The sequence below is a fragment of the Hemitrygon akajei genome, chromosome 4, assembly GCF_048418815.1.
Source record: "Hemitrygon akajei chromosome 4, sHemAka1.3, whole genome shotgun sequence".
Taxonomy (NCBI): Eukaryota; Metazoa; Chordata; class Chondrichthyes; order Myliobatiformes; family Dasyatidae; genus Hemitrygon; species Hemitrygon akajei.
The window spans coordinates 137,496,026-137,513,626 of record NC_133127.1 but is presented as its reverse complement, the minus strand read 5'-3'; the positions used below and the strand labels follow the sequence as shown (position 1 = coordinate 137,513,626).

Here is a 17,601-nt window from a genome sequence, read left to right as displayed (position 1 = left end):
CAGTTAATTACTATACTTAAGATGTGAGGATATGTTCTACACTGATAACTTGAGTTCAATACTGAAGAATACTTCTGTTAAAGAAGATAGTGTTGTTTAAATGAAATATTAGACTGGGTTGCTATCTATCAGTTTCAGGAGATTTAGTGTATTCTACAATAGACAAAATGAGCCAATTGTTTTGTTTATAGAGTGTTAAAAAAAGATGATCATGCAGAAGGTTAATAATAATATGTCACCTACAACCCAATGTGTTCATGTTGGCTTTCGATCAGAATAACTTATTAGCTCAACAATGCACCTTCCCCCATTCCTCGTGAGGGAGAAATTCTATCATTCACAAGGTTAACCAGAAAATCCAGAGAAAGGCAGGAAGCTAATCACTCAGTTAGGCTCCAATCAAGGAGCGATGCTCTCTGTTTTGTGTTATATAGTCCGCTGGATCCCCATTTGAGCTGATGAAACCACTGAGGTAATTCAAGATGCGAAATATAAATATAAATAACATATAGTTATTGGTACTTGTGGATTCTTTGTTATCTTTAGACATGTATATACCTACAGTATCTCTGTTCCTAACTTCACTATAGGATTCAATCAGTTGATATTAATGAACGGAAATCAGTGATTCCGACAATTAAAGAAGAAAATGAACCAGAAAATGATGAAAACCCATGTAACATTCAAAACAGTGAGTTAAGCAAAGAAAATGAACAAACTGAAAAACTGAAGGAAAGTGAGAAAAGTAGAGAGACAACAGGTATGCTGAAGTAAACTACTTGTGACAATTCTATTGTCTTGAATTGAAAGGAAACCTAGGAGAATGTGACTCATTTAATTTGCTTTTAATTGCTAAATATCAGGTAGTATATATTTTCATGCATGTTCAAAGGCTCCCATATCCCTAAATCAGCTTTTAATGGTTTTGTTTAAAATTAATCTCTTAAAGTACTTCAATTTATTTTTCTCAAATGTGCCTTGATATACGTATCGCATCCTTTGACTATTCGTGCGTAGTTAATATTTCATTTTATTGCTAAATTTTCTATGATCGTTATACTAAATAGCATTTATTATGGTGGCCCTGGGACAAAGATCATGACTTAAAGACTGGGATGGTGGGTGGAAGAGTATCTGTAAAGGGTGATGCTGCAAGGATAGACTAGTACCTGCATGGGTTGACTTATCAATTCTTTTGGAACAAGTTCGATTTTTTTTCAGTCTTTATAGAAATTCAGAATCAGGTTCAATATAACTGACATAGGTCATGAAACTTATTGTTTTGTGGCAGCTGTATAGTGCAAGACAAAAATTATGGAAGTTTCAAAAAAAAAAGCACAAAAAAAGACATAGTGCAGTGGTGTTTATGAGTTCAAGATCCATTCAGATATCTGATGGTGGAGGGAATGAAGCTGCTTGTAAAGTGTTAAGTGTGGGTCTTCAGGCTCCTGTACCACCCTTCCTAATGGTAGTAATGTTGGCAGCAGCTCAGTGCATTTGAAATAACTGATCTCAATCATAGTGTGTGACTGTAATTGCTCGTTATTTTATTATTATTATTATTTATAATTGACTACCTTGTCCAAGAATATTTGTGGTTATGTTCTGCCTAAGTTAACAAATCTATTCTCCTTTTTGTATGTGATATGCATATCTGTTGACCTGCATCTGTAAATGTGACCAAAATCTATGTCAGTTTTACCAGTGGTACTCACATTAAGGAATAAATTTAAAAACATAGCATGGGAAATGATCACATCAATCATGATACATTTCCTCATGCTACAGAGGAATTTCTTACCAAGAGGAGAAGGCACAATTCTAATTAAATATGTGTGCAATTGAAATTGGCTTAATCTAGTGCAGGGATTCCCAACCTGGGGTCCATGGACACTTTGGTTAATAGTATGAGTCCATAGCATAAAAAAGTTTGGGAACCCTTGACCTAGTGGGATGTCCAGGGTTCAGTGAGGAAGTTTAACTTCTAACTTTTTGACAGGACCTTTGTTTGTCTTAACACATCACAGCAGATTATGTCAACTGTGGTACAGCATAATACTCATCTGTACTACCTCAGTCCTAATGGTCTGGAAAGCATTTCCTTTTATTTACTCACAGAACAATCCAATTTTATTAACCCCAGTTTCATTGTAACCATGCTATCAAAAGGGCCAGTATGAAAGCTGCATTTCTAATATTCATTGAGACCTGTGACCAGCTGCAAACTCAAACACCACTGAACATATTTGTCTTTAATGCTTTGCAGAATTAAAGTCATTCTTTGCTTTTGAGTCTTGGAATATTTTTCAGCTGCTGCAGCTGCTCCCTGCCACACTTCATATTTTGATACTCCTGGCCATCTTTGAAAGATCATCTCACACTCTGCACTGAAGGAAGAAGATTCCATCTACTTTTTCTTTAGTCCACAGAAGCTACTGATGGGCAAAAACATTTTCTGAGATTGTTGCCTTCTCTGAAATGCAGGCAACCATAAATTGTCCAGATTTGAGCTACCAGGAGATAAGCTGACATTTGGATCTCACCATTGAACTATTAGTTCAGACTCCCTGGTAATGCAGCATCATTCTGTACTATAAATTTAAATGTTTTGCAGGTGAATTACTAGTTCTTGTTTCTGCAGGGAATACTGACATATTTGGCTTAAGAAGAGATTTTAAGGTTTACCATCTTACACAGAGAGACCCACCTTCTCTCCTTCTGATTTAGTTACCTCAGGTTGAAACTATTATACATATTTTACTACCAAAAAAAAAACAAACTGCTGGAGGAAATCAGAGGGCCAGACAACATCTGTGGAGGCAGTGATAGTCATTTCCCTCTGCTTCCAATATGTATTTTTTGACTAGTCATACTCTTACTCATTCAACTTATCCTGCAACAGATTTTGCCTTCCCATCATAGTTTATGCAGGGATATATGTATGCACAGATGCAATGAAAATCTTGCTGCAGTAACATCAGAAGGATAGTGTACTGGTTAGCACAATACTTTACAGTACAAAGGACCCGGGTTCAATTCCCACTGCTGTCTGTAAGCAATTTGTATATTCTCCCTGTAACCGGTTTCCTCCCTCAGTCCAAGACGTACTAGTTGGTAGGTTAATTACTCATTGTAAATTGTCTCGTAATTAGGCTACGATTAAATTGGAGAATTGCTGGGCAGCATGGCTTGAAGGACCGAAAGGGCCTTTTCTTCGTTGTATCCCAATAAGTAAAAAGACATTATCATATAAGCTAGTTTCAAAAGAACATAAAGTAAACTTAAATTAGACATAATTTTACAAGAGCGCAATTAGAACAAAAAATAACAAACTCGTAATTTTAAAATTCTTACCCTTGTGTTCAAATTCCTTCATGATCTTGCTGATCTCTGACTTTGCAAATTTCTCCAATCATATGCCCACAACCTGGTCCTAATAGGCATAACTTTACCAATCAAAGCATGAATTCTCCCCTCAATCTCCTCCAGTTTCTTGATTTCCTTTAGTTCTTTTGGTAGAACCAATTTGCGCGTGCGTGCGTGTGTGTGTGTGTTCTTATCATATCTTTCTTTTACTTATGATATGTATTTGCTCTATTAGAGTTAAATGCAATTGACTGAAGTCTTTCCTGCAGATTATTTTGGCTGAGCATCTCTCCAGCTGAACTTTGCTCTTCTAATTTTCTTGAATACTCTCTCCATCTTCCTCTATTTGAAAATAATTTCCTCATCATCTCACTATTGCAACATCTGGTCTTTCACTCTTTAGCTAAACTCACCCTCTTCTACTTGTATGTTACAAAAAATGTATTAGATCAGTATCGGGTCAGTTTTAATAGAGATAAGAATAGGATAGAAGTTATGCAATTTACAATCACATTGCTGTTTTCTTCAATACAATCAGTAAAATGACTTGGGCAGTTAGCTTAGTAGCCCGCTATAAACATGCAAATTAGTGTCCTATGTTGATTGTAGGATCACAGTGCAATTGTGACATAGCAATGGGCAGACCATGTCCTGTCCATTATTAACTCATTGGTATTCATTACTAAAATCAGAATAATGTGCATTTTAGGACACCATTGCTCCCAAAATAGGTAAGTTTCTAATAATTCAGTGATTTTAGTGGAGCTAAGTGAAGGGTGATAATTCCTTTGGCCTTCAGTAACCATCTAGCTTTTTGTTGTGTGAAATGATCATTGACCTCAGGAATATTTACCCTAATATGTCTGTACCTTACTGTATCCCTGTAGTTCTCCTGAACTTACTATGATTCAGAGACTTCACTTTGTTGTTCCCACCTTTCCCACTTTTACCCCATTGAATCCACCTTGTGTATGTCACTCCATCTGCCAACAACCATCCACCTTGTCTTCATTCCACTGCCAAAGAGGTGGAAGACTAACATTAATCTTGTTCAAATAGGTGAGCTCTCTGTGAAGGTGAGTACTTCTCTCAGTTTATATTAATGGAATTTGATGTTCAGTTTCTCAGCCTATCACTCAGCCTGGGCACGCGTTAGGCCCCTTTTCTGCCTTTCTATTCCTAATATCTTTTTCTTTTAACAGAAATGCCCCTTGTCAAGCAACCTACTATCAGGCAACCATTGGTTCCCACTAAAATCTCTTCTGTAGGCACAAAGGAAGATTTTCAAAAAAATGTTGAACCCAAGGATTTATCAGAAAGGTAATGTCTGATTTGGAGGCATTCAATTTATTATTTGTTTCATTTGTTATAAATTATTGCATTTGTGAAATATAAGTGGCGAAGGTTCAATTTTTGTGAATATTCAATTTACCATCACTTCTGGGATGTGATCCTAAGCATTTCTAAGTAAGTGAACTTTTCACCATTGTTCTTGCAATGAAGGTGACTAACTAATTTACAAAACATAGCATTCTGATTTACAATTTAATTTTGCTGCTACCATCAGTCTATAACTTGTGCCTTTTATCATGATGCATCATAAAGCAACCTGTGAGCTTTCATAAGGCAATTGGTAGTTGTACCTGCTCTTTATTGTGTGATACATTTGTCTTATCTTACAATATTTCGGCAGGTCTTTCCCTTGTTTTACACCATACCGTATAAAAACAATATTAGACTGGAGGAAATGGAGTAAAAGTGTATAGTTTGGCAGTGTAGAATCAGGAATAAAAGTAAGTGTATATTAAAAAAGTATTGTAATGCAGTTTAGATTTGTATCTCATAAGCAGTCCAAGCTAAGGAGAATGGTCTCATAATTACTACATTACCATATAGTAAGCATATGAAAAGGTAATACTTACTTTGCTATAATTGCAGCACAGTTATAGTATTAAATGATGAATCTGCAGAAAATTGTGAGATTAATTTAAGACCATAGAATCTTCTGTGCACACTTCTTGCAGGTGGAGGAGATAGTCCTTAAATCGAATGAGTGACAAAAAGGACTAGCAATTCCAGAACTGGAACAAGTGACAAAATCAGTTTTGGAAAAATAAATCTGTCTAGGTTAGAACTAATATAATGGAGAAAAGTTCTATTACATAACTTCTGCAAAAGATAGTGGAAGTTTTGTAAATAAAAGTTTGTGCTACACGCTTGTAGTTGCTAGCAGAAAGTTGTGGTCCTTGTAAATTATTGTGGTTATTTTAAGATGCATTTCAAGCTTTCATTGTGTGCTGCGTCTGAGAGGCTGAGTTGGGTGGCACCATGGAAGTCCATAGTGGGGGTATTCCCTTCTGCTGCCGGCGTGGAATGGCGGGTCTATCGGGACCCTCAGGACTTGTGGAAACTGTGTGGTGGTTTCTTTCGAACTTACAGTCTTTTAACATCTTTGGACTATTTTTACCGTGCCCATGGTCTTTTTAAAAAAATCAAATTATGGTATTGTTTGCACTATTGTAACTATATATTGTAACTATGTGGTTTTGTGCAGGTCTTGTAGCTTTAGTTTTTGGTCTTGTTTGTCTGGTGGGTTTGGAGCTCCTTTCCGGGAAACGTGCTAAGATGGTAGCGCGATATTAATACGCAGCAGCCTATCCGGACTCTGGATTGGGGATTGCCAAACGTTATGTGGATTTTCTGGTGTAGTCTATTTTGTCATGTGCTTTGTTGATACCATTCTGGAGGAACGTTGTCTCATTTTTTAACTGCATTGCATTTGTGGTTTTTAAATGACAGTAAACTGAATCTGAATCTGATTTGCATGGAGGCAGATGGGTGGCATAATAATGCTTATATATATTGATGAATTTCCAGATTAATATGGAAAACTAAAATATTTAAGACAAAATAATTACACAATAATTATATGAGTTGCCTATGAGTCCACACCTTTTCACAACTTGTGCTGCATTAAGTGCATATCTGCTTCAGCTTTATTTCAGAAATATTCATCAGGCAGTTCATCTAAGATTTTTGTGTGGTTAACTTGTCTACTGCAAGTTATTCTGTAGCTTCAGGCAAACTGCTAAGAAGGAGCTTAGGTGTGGGGGCAAGCATCCCAATTCTCCTAATCTGCAAGCAACATGCTCATGAAAGATGTGGATATATGGACAAGAGCGCAACATTTCTGACCTAGGAAACCTTTTATATCAGAAATAAAGATAGAATGGGAGGGAGTGTCTCAGGAGTTAAATGAACATAGTAATGCTTGTAGGTAGCATGGTTTCAGTGCCACAAGAAATCTGTTTGGATATTAAGATACACTAAAATCACATTCACTAAAATCTGCAAAACTGCATTTGTACACTGCTCTATTCAAAGCACCCATATAGTCAATGAGCAACAATCTTTACCAGTCAACCTTTCAACTTAATATGTCCCACACAAATCTGCACACTTACCTAAAACCATTCTCAGATATCAAGCTACTCACATATGGCAGGTACATTGCAACATACTCAATAAAGCTTTCCTCTCTCTGCTGCAGTGGTGGGCTATGATTTCAGTTTTGCAAGATTGTGGCTATTTGCTGTATTCTCCACAAACTGTGACACCCACTCTGTGGAAGAAACTGTAGAGTATCTTAAGACAAACACAAGCAATGTGTTGAGTTCCTACGGTACTCTTCATTGTGTTCCTTGGCTGGGGTTGTAATTCTGCTCTTCAGCACTACCAGGAATCCCACAGAAATTAAAGGTCTTGTGTGCAAGTGATAGCTCTCAAGTCCCAAGAACCATGGCTTCAATGCAAATTACCAAGGAAAGAAAGGATTATGCTATCTTCTTAGGTGGCTGTCAGGATATTTTGGGGACTGGTATGTTTTATAATGATAAATAGAGTTCACATTAGCTTTGTTACCTTTGTGTAATTCGTCACTTATTGAACCATCAAGAATGTTAAGGAGAAAATGAGTTCCTCTTTCCTTGAGCAGGAAACCTTACCAGTCATATGCTACAGTATTCCTGAAATGATGTGAAAAAGCTCATGGCTACTGTTATCTTCACCTCCAAAGGCAGAAATGTCTAGACATTGATAACACACACAGGCAGACGCAGACACGCACGCAGACACAGACAGAGACACACACACACACACACAATGCTGAGAAACTCAGCAAGTCAGGCAGCATCTGTGGATGAGAATAAACAATTGATGTTTCAGGCCTGATGAAATGGAAATGGCTTAACAGAAATTCTAATAATATAAGAAAGAAAGCATGAGGAAAGTGAGAAGGTCACTTATGAATTTATTCAGGCAAAGGTGCCTATGGAGATTGTATTAAGTCAAGTGGATGGATATAGAACACTACAGTACAGGCCCTTAGGCCTACAATATTGCACAACCCTTTAACCTATAAGATCAAGCTAACCTTTCCCTCCTATATAGCCCTTCATTTTTCTGTCATCCATGTGCCTGTCAAAGAGCTTCTTAGATGTAGTTGCCTCTATATCATCCCTAATAGGGTGTTTCAAGCACCAACCACTCTCTGTTTAAAATAAACAGTACTTAACTATGACACCCCCTTATACTTTCCTCTAATCACCTTAAAATTATGGCACCTCATATTAACCATTTCCATCTTGGGATAAAGTCTCTGGCTATCCACCCGATCTATGCCTTTTATCATCTTGTACCTCTTTGACAAGTTACCGCAGAGAGAAAAACTCTAGCTCCTCCTATCCTGATAAGGCATGCTCATTGACCCATTCAGCATCTGGTAGATCACCTTTGTGTCCTCTCTAAAACTTTTAACGTTCTTCCTAGAATGAAATGACCAGAACTGAACACAATATTCCAAGTGTGGTCTAACCAGGGTTTTATTGTGCTGCAGCATTACCTTGTGGCCCTTGAATTCAATCTCCAAATTAAGCCCAACACACTATTGTTGGCTTAACCACTCTATCAATGTGCTTTGAATGATCTGTAGACGTGGACCCCATGATCCTTCTATTCCTCCACACAGCTAAGAATCCTGCTATTAACCATGTATTCTGGTTTCAAGTTTGACCTTCCAAAGTGCATCACTTCACACTTTTCTGGATTGAACTCCATCTGCCATTTCTCTGCCCAGTTCTGTCACTGCCCCATTGTAACTTACAACCTTCTTCTGCACTATTAACAACACCACCCATCTGCATGTCATCTGCAAACATATTATCTCATCCTTCCAGTTCAACAGCTAAGTGATCACAAAGAGCATGGGTCTCAAAACAGATCCTTGCAGAACACCACAGATCACAGACCTTCCACTCACAAAGCCATGTTGACTATGCCTGATCAGATTATACTTCTCCGAATGTTCGTAAATCTTGTCTCTAAGAATCCTCTCCAATAGTTTGCCCACAACTGACGTAAGGCTCACTGGTCTATATCAAAATCAGAAAATTTAGGTAATCAACCTGAAAAGTTATGTATTTTTTTTCTCTTAGCAGGTGCTGCTTAATTGGCTCTGCCATCTTCTATTTTTACTCCTTAGTGAACTGGTTTGCAAAAGGGCACTTGAAGACATAACAAACACTAGCTTAAAACAAGAATTTCCCAGAGATCTTTGAAAATAAATTGAACAGTGTAAGCATGATGGAAAGACGCAATCAGATTAATTGCCTCTAAATTATGTTTAACAGTTTGAATCTTTCAGGGAACACTGAAAGCACAAGTGAAGAAATGAAACCTCTTTCTGGTTTGATTAAAAAACAGAACCTGAATATCCCAGCCCTTTTATATCTAGCTTACAACCTTCTGAACTTTATGGGATAAACAGCAACTCTGTAATTAGCAAAACAGGTGTTGAACTTACCTTGACTATCACCTTTGTTCATAAATCTTGCAGAGTATTTGCATTATTTATTTATTCTCTTTGAGGTTAATGTTTAATATGTTTAATTAATTATGAAGAAGTTTAAAGCCATTAGCTTACATGATGGTCAAAGGTTTCAATTATCTCTTTCAATTTATTTAAGAATAACAATGGTCTGAGAAATGTGTTGAAAGGAAAACAAATACGATCTGAAACAAAACTTACAAAGTATAACAGGTTCCTTATTAGTGAAATGTATGATGGATGACTGAGAAATGCTAGTAAACATTGAGTGCCAAATAAAGATACTAAATTGTTTTTAATAGACTTTTTTTATTTTGTATTCATTTTTAGAAAAGTGTTTTTGTTTGCCACACTTTTCCACTTTTACATTTAGATAGAAGACTATTCAAAATAGGTAAGATGAGTTGAATTTTATATGGAACAGCAGGACAGGCAACATCTATGGAAAAGAGTAAACTGTCAATATTTTGGGCCAACACTTCATCAGGATTGGAAAGAAAGATGAGAAGTCAGGGCAAGAATGTGGGGGAGCGGGGGAGGTGGTGGTGGGGAGGAAGAAGAACAAGGTGGTAGGTGAAACTGGGAGAAAGGGATGGGTGAAGTAAAGAGCTGGGAAGTTGGTTGGTGAAAGAGATAAGGGACTGGAGAGGTCAGAAGACCATAGAAGAAAGGGAAGAGGGAGAAGCACCAGAGGGAATTGATGGGCAGGTAAGGAGTTAAAGTGAGAGGGAAATAGTGAAGAGGGCAATTCCGATGATTAGTTTATGGCAATTCATTTCCATAGATGATACCTGACCTGCTGAGTTCCTCAATCATTTTGTGCGTGTTGCTTGGATTTCCAGCATCTGCAGATTTTCTCATGTTTGGATTTTATATGAAGGTTCTCTGAGAACAAATGCATTTAAATAAGTAAAGTTTACCTACATTTTAAAAGAAAGATTTGGTTCATCATGGACAGAAGGCTAAGTGACAGTGAATGTGCCTAAATGAAATGAAACCTAGCTCCCCTGTGTTGACTATACTCTTACACGAAGACACTGCATTTAGCTACATTATGTTCTGATGCACCATCAATAACTCTCTGAGATGGGAGGCGAGATATCGGCTTTTATTGACTGGAAGAAAGAACAAGCAGTAATTGACCACCATGCTACATCCTGGAGACTGAGGGCAGGGCTCAGGCCTCAATCGCCTTTATACCGGGGTCTGTGGGAGGAGCCACGGTCAGTGGGAGGAGCCACAGGAGCAGTCAGCAGCGGGGGCATGTCCAGACAGGTATATGTAGTTCACCACATTCACCCCCCCCCTTTGTTTTAAAACAGAGTCCCTTTTGACTTAAGGGCTAAAAGTGTGGCCTTCCACACTGTGGCATTCTCCCTCTCCACCTGTCCATTTCCCCGGGGATTATAGCTCGTGGTCCTACTAGTAGCAATGCCCCTAACCAGCAGGTACTGGCGCAGCTCGTCACTCATAAAGGAGGACCCTCTATCACTGTGGATATAGCAGGCATATCCGAACAGAGTGAAGAGCTGGCGCAGGGCTTTTATGACGGACGTGGTAGTGGTGTCGGGGCAGGGGATGGCAAAGGGGAACCGCGAATACTCGTCGATAATGTTGAGAAAGTAGACATTGCGGTCGGTGGAGGGAAGGGGGCCCTTAAAGTCAACACTCAGTCGCTCAAAGGGGCTGGTGGCCTTGATAAGTTGCGCCTTTTCAGGATGGTAGAAGTGCGGTTTGCACTCAGCGCAGACTTGGCAGTCCCTGGTCATCGTCCTGATGTCCTCAAGGGAGTACGGCAGGTTCCGGGCTTTCACGAAATGGTAAAATCGGGTGACCCCCAGGTGGCAAAGATGTGCATGGAGGGCGTATAGCTGGTCGAGCTGTGCGCTGGCACACGCTCCCCGGGATAGGGCATCAGGGGGCTCATTGAGCCTTCCAGGCCGGTACAGGATATCATAGTTGTAGGTGGAGAGTTCTATTCTCCACCGCAAAATTTTGTCATTTTTGATTTTGCCCCGCTGTTGGTTGCTGAACATGAACGCAACTGAGCGCTGGTCGGTCAGCAAGGTGAACCTTTTGCTGGCGAGATAGTGCCTCCAGTGCCTAATAGCTTCCACTATGGCCTGGGCTTCTTTCTCCACTGCGGAGTGCCGAATTTCAGAGCCTTGAAGGGTACGAGAAAAGAATGCTACTGGCCTGCCTGCCTGATTGAGGGTAGCAGCCAGCGCGAAATCGGAGGCGTCACTCTCTACTTGGAAGGGAATGGTCTCGTCCACCGCATGCATCGTTGCTTTGGCAATGTCCCCTTTAATGCAGCTGAAGGCCGCGCAGGCCTCGGCAGAGAGGGGAAATGTGGTAGACTTGACCAGGGGGCAGGCCTTGTCTGCGTAATGGGGGACCCTCTGAGGGCTTTGAGGGTGGTGGGAAGAGGCAGTTCTAACAGGGGGCGCATACGGTCGGGATCAGGGCCAATGACCCCGTTCTCCACGACATACCTAGGGATAGCAAGCCGGGTGGTTCCGAACACACACTTGTCCCTGTTATAAGTAAGATTCAGGGCTTTGGCCACTTGGAAAAATCGTTGGAGGTTGGCGTTGTGATCCGACCAGTCGTGACCACAGATGGTGATATTATCCAGATAGGGAAATGTGGCCTTCAGCTGGCACTGGTTCACCATCTGGTCCATTTCCCTCTGGAAGACAGAGACACCATTTGTGACACCGAAGGGGATGCGCAGGAAGTGATAGAGCCTGCCGCCCGCCTCGAAGGCGGTGTAGGGGCGGTCCTCTGGGCGGATGGGGAGCTGGTGATAAGCGGATTTCAGATCTATTGTCGAGTACACCTTGTACTGAGCTATCTGGTTGACCATATCCGTGATGCGGGGTAGAGGGTACGCGTCAAGCTGCATGAACCTATTGATGGTCTGGCTATAGTCCACGACCATCCTATTTTTCTGCCCTGTCCGAACAACAACCACCTGGGACCGCCATGGGCTTGTGCTTGGCTCAATGATCCCCTCCCTGAGCAGCCGCTGCACCTCTGACTGAATGAAGGCCCTGTCCCCCACGCTGTATCTCCTGCTTTTAGTTGCCACAGGTTTTTACAGTCAGGGGTCAGGTTGGCGAACAGCAGTGGGGGAGGGATCTTTAGGGTGGAGAGGCTGCAAGTGGTGTTGGTAGTGCAGCTGTCGGCATGGTGCTGGGTGGGATGTGCGGGTCGGTGTGTGTGTGTGTGTGGTCAGTAGCGGGGTATGTGGCAAAGACCCACCAAACTGAGGATTCCTGACAGTGATTGGTGGGAGGGGCCCGTCATATGCCATAGTCACACTTTCGAGGTGGCTCTGGAAGTCCAGCCCCAATAGCACAGGTGCGCACAGTTGAGGCATGACCAGTAGCGCAAAGTTCCGATATTCTGTGCCCTGCACCACCAATGTCGCTACACAACCCACCCGGATGTCTGTGGAATACGACCCAGAAGCCATGGTGACCCTCTGGCTTACCGGCCGTGTCATGAGTCCGCAGCGTTGCACCGTGTCCGGGTCAATAAAACTCTCATTGCTGCCTGTGTCAAACAGGCAGCTAGTCCTGTGCCCCTCCACCAGGATGTCCATCATTGACCTTGCATGCTGGTGTGGGGGGCACAGGACTAGCTGCCTGTTTGACACGGGCAGCAATGAGACTTTTATTAACTTTGTTTTTTAAGCCATTTCTGTGTAGCTTTGGCTTTATGATTGGGGTCATTGTCTTGCTGGAAAACAAATCTTCTCCCAATTCACAGTTCTCTTGCAGACTGCATCAGGATTTCCCTGTATTTTGCTGCATTCAGTTTACCCTCTACCTTCACAGGCCTTCCAGGGCTTGCTGCAGTGAAGCATCCCTACAGTATGATGTAGCCACCATCATATTTCACGGTAGGGATGGTGAGTTTTTGATGATGAGCGGTGTTAGGCTTACACCAAACATAGCATTTAGTCTGATACCCAAAAAGCTCAATTTTGGTTTCATACCATAGAACCTTCTTCCAGCTGACTTCAGTCTCCCACATGCCTGCTGGCAAACTCTCGCCAAGATTTCATGTGAATTTTTTTCCAACAGTGGCTTTCCCTTTGCCACTCTCCCATAAAGCTGTGACTGGTGAAGCACCCGGCAACAGTTGTATGCGCAGACTCTCCCCCCTCAGCAACTGAAGTTTGAAACTCCTCCAGAGTTGTCATAGGTCTCTCGGTGGCCCCCCTCACTAGTCCCCTTCTTGCATGGGTCACTCAGTTTTTGAGGACAGCCTGTTTAGGCAGATTTACAGCTGTGTCATATTCTTTCCATTTCTTGATAATAGACTTAACTGTACTCCAAGGAATATTCAGTGACTTGGAAATTTTCTTGTATCCATCTCCTGACTTGTGATTTTTCACTAACTTTTACACAGGGTTGCTTGGAGTGTTTTTTTTTTTGTCTTCATGGTGTAGTTTTTGCCAGGATGCTGACTCATCTGCAGTTGGACCATCCAGATACAGGTGTATTTTTACTACAATGAATTTAAACACCTTGATTACACAGAGGTGATCTCCATTTAACTAATTATGTGACTTCTAAGACCAATTGGCAACACTGTAATGATTTGGTGTGTCATATTAAATGGGGCGAATACTTATGCAATCAATTATTTTGTGTTATATATTTGTAATTAATTTAGATCATTTTGTAGAGATCTGTTTTTTTTCCACTTTGACATGAAAGAGTCTTTTTCTATTGATCAGTGTAAAAAAAAATTAAATCCACTGTGATTTAATGTTGTGGAACAGTTAAACATAAAAACTTCCGGGTGGTGGGGGGGGGGGGGGGCGTGAGTGAATACTTTTTATAGGCACTGTAGTTGTTATGTTTTGTAGCTTCAAAACATTAAACTAATTTAAAGGAAGACACGGAAGTCCAGAATGTGAGTCCATCTTAAGCAAGGTGTGTACGTACCATGTGATATTGTGATGATGTATAAAATTCATATATTTTGGCATACAAGACCATAGATATAGGAGCAGAATTAGGACATTTGGTCCATCAAGTCTGCTCCACAATTTCATCATGGCTGATCCAATTTTCCTCTCAGCCCCGATCTCCTATCTTCTCCCTATATCCCTTCATGCCCAGACCAATCTATCAACCTCTCTCTTTAATATACGTAACGATTCAGCTTCCACAGCTGCCAGTGGCAAAGAATTCCGCAGATTCATTACGCTCTAGCTAAAGAAATTCCTTCTTAGCTCCCTTCTAAAAAGGATGCCCCTCTATTCTGAGGCTGTGTCCTCTGGTCTTAGACTGTGCCACCATAAGAAACATTCTCTCCTCATTCACTCAATCAAGACCTTTCACCATTTGATAGGTTTCAATTCTTCTGAATTCCAGTGAGCGCAGGCCCAGAGCTATCAACCGCTCTTCATATAATAGGCATCCATTAGTCTCGTGAAACCATGGATTTGCACCTTGGAAGGTTTCCAGGGCGCAGGCCTGGGCAGGGTTGTATGGGAGGGTGGCAGTTGCCCAAGCTGCAAACTTTCCCCTCTCCATGCCACCGATGTTGTCCAAGAGAAGGGCACTAGGACCCAAGCAGCTTGGCACCGGTGTTGTCGCAGAGCAATGTGTTGTTAAGTGCGTGCTCAAGAACACAACACACTGCCTCAGCTGAGGTTCGAACCAGTGACCTTCAGATCACTAGACCGATGCCTTATCCACTAGGCCACGCGCCAACACAATATAACATATAACAAGCCATTCAATCCTGTAATCATTTTCGTGAACCTCCTTTGAACCCTCTCCAGTTTCAGCACATCTTTTCTAAGATAAGGGGCCCAAAACTGCACACAGTACTCCAAGTGAGGCCTCATTAGTGCTTTATAAAGTCTTAACATTACATCCTTGCTTTTATATTCTAGTCCTCTTAAAATGAATGCTAACATTGCATTTGCCTTCCTCATCACAGGCTCAACCTGCAAATTAACCTTTGGGGAATCCTACAGAATGACTCCCAAGTCCCTATGTGCCTCAGTTTTTTGTATTTTCTCTTCAGTTAGAAAATAGTCTACCCTTTTATTTCTTCTACCAAAGTGCATGACCATACACTTCCAGACACTTTATTGCATCTGCCATTTCTTTGACCATTCTCTTAATCTGTCTAAGTCCTTCTGTAACCTCTCTACTTCCTCAAGACTACCTGCCCCTCCACTCCAATGACTTATTTAAACAAACAAAAATGTTTAATCAAATAACATACTGTATGTACAAGATTACTCAAATATTACTGAAATAATAAATACACAATGATTGCATCTAATTCCATAACCTCCTCTGGAATATAGGGTTTATTGCCACCCAGTTAACTACGAATTCTGTACCTGATCTGAGGTCTTAATATTTAATGTTTTTCCTTAAATGTCCAAAGCTGTGCTGGCATACTGAAGGCAAAGGTGAATTTAATTTTTAGCATTTGTCTTCAGAGAGGTATCTTCTGAGACAATATGGATGGTCCATATTTTCAGAGTCTAACTATGAACCTTTATTTGTGGAATGTTACAAAGCAAGGCCAGGCCTTCAGATAGTTAGTGTAAGGCATGCAGAGCCCTAAAAAAGTATTTAGCCCCCAAACCTTTGTTCACATAAATCAGTGGTCCCTAACCTCCGGGCCGCGGACCGATACCGGGCCGTGAAGTGTGCAGGGATGCAGTGGTAGCCGGAACACACCCAGCCATCTTTAAGAAAAAAGCTGAAATAAACAAGCTAATTAATTAGGTGCCGCCCGGCACGTAAATGTCAGCCCAGATCAGAGGCGATTGCCGATTGCGTGAAATAATTAATTAGCTTGTTTATTTCAGTTTTTCTCTTAAAAATGTGCTGGGTGCGTTCCACCTGCCGCTGCACCCCTGCATGCTCCGCGGCCGGGAGGTTGGGGACCACTGACATAAATGAATATTACAACTAGGGATTTTGATCAATTTAACTGAGAATTTTTATTAGTGAAGCAGTTGCTTCTCTTTCACAGTAGAGACCAAAATAAAACAAGAAAAATTGTAAAGCATGAAAAATTAAAAATTTAAAAACTGAAATGTCAGCAATTCAAAAGTAATCATCTATCTCTTGCAACTATTACAGCTGGTAGTCTTATGGATAGGTCTCTCTTTGCTTTGCAAAACAAAAGGAAACAAGATTTGCCCATTCCTCCTTGTAAAATTGCTCAAGTTATGCCAGGTTAGATGGGGATCAGCAGTGGACAGCAAACCTGAGGTCATGCCAGAGATGTTCGATCTGGTTAAGGTCAGGACTCTGACTGAGGCACTCGAAGACTTCAAATTTCTTCATTTGAAGACATTCTAAAGTTGATCTGGCAATGTGCTTTATGCTTTTGTCCTGTTGAAAGATAAACTTCCTCCCCAGTTCAAGCTTTCTTGCAGAACCTAGTAGGTTTTTATCCAGGATTTATCTGTACTTAGCAGCATTCATCTTCCCATTAATCCTGACTTGATTTCCAGACTCTGCTGCTGAAAACATCCCCATAGCATGATACACAAAATGCTGGTGGAACGCAGCAGGCCAGGCAGCATCTATAGGGAGAAGCAATGTCGACGTTTTGGGCCGAGACCCTTTGTCAGGACTCAATTTCTTAATTGATCAAATAGGAGCTTTTGTGGGGTCAGAAGTATCATGTACAGGGATTGATACTGCTCCCTGCATTTCTCTTGGGAGTGTTTGTATGGTGAATCATATGTATGGTTCCTGTAGATAGATGAAGTCCACACTGTGATTCAGAGAGGAGCTTATTAGCGACAGGGAAGAGGAGGTGAGGAGAATTCTTGTGATAACCCGTCCTGCAACAGATAGTAGTGAGATCCATCTATAGTTTCCATGATCAGATCTTTCATTTTTAAGATGGTTGCAAGTACATTGGCTTTGAGATTCTCTGACATGTCCTCTGCATTTGGTTCCACCAAGTGTTGGAACTTCACTATGAATTCTGTTCACCTTTGAAGCTTTGTAACTTTTCAGTTGGCATATGGTCTTGTCATATTCTCTTCAGTCAGTGGCATCAGTGAGATTGGGCCAAATTGCTTGATGTGGGATGGAATCTAAAGGAGTTAAATTTTAAAAAATGTTACAGTTCGAGGAGTTCTTTTAAGTACTTCTTTCAAGGTTACAGACTCCATCCTTCTTCTTGATAAGTTCTCCTCAGCTCTTAGATGAACGGTGAGGTGTACCCTTGATGTTTGAACCCTGACAGATCCAAAGAATTCGTGCATGTTGTGGTTATCATTGAGTTCTAGATGTCATGCATCGCCATTTCTTTAGGTTGTAGCTTTCCTTTTGAACCTT

At 40.9% G+C, this 17,601-nt stretch overlaps 1 protein-coding gene across 2 annotated transcripts in view; it reads left to right on the top strand.

Moving 5' to 3' along the window:
• Nucleotides 1–17,601, top strand: part of LOC140726687 (coiled-coil domain-containing protein 81-like) — a 77,173-nt gene that overhangs the window by 20,152 nt on the left and 39,420 nt on the right. For both annotated transcript variants that reach the window (XM_073043375.1, XM_073043376.1), the window contains exons 6-7: nucleotides 591–760; nucleotides 4,569–4,686. In XM_073043375.1, the coding sequence (XP_072899476.1) occupies nucleotides 591–760; nucleotides 4,569–4,686 (288 nt within the window). The remainder of the gene's footprint in view (nucleotides 1–590; nucleotides 761–4,568; nucleotides 4,687–17,601) is intronic.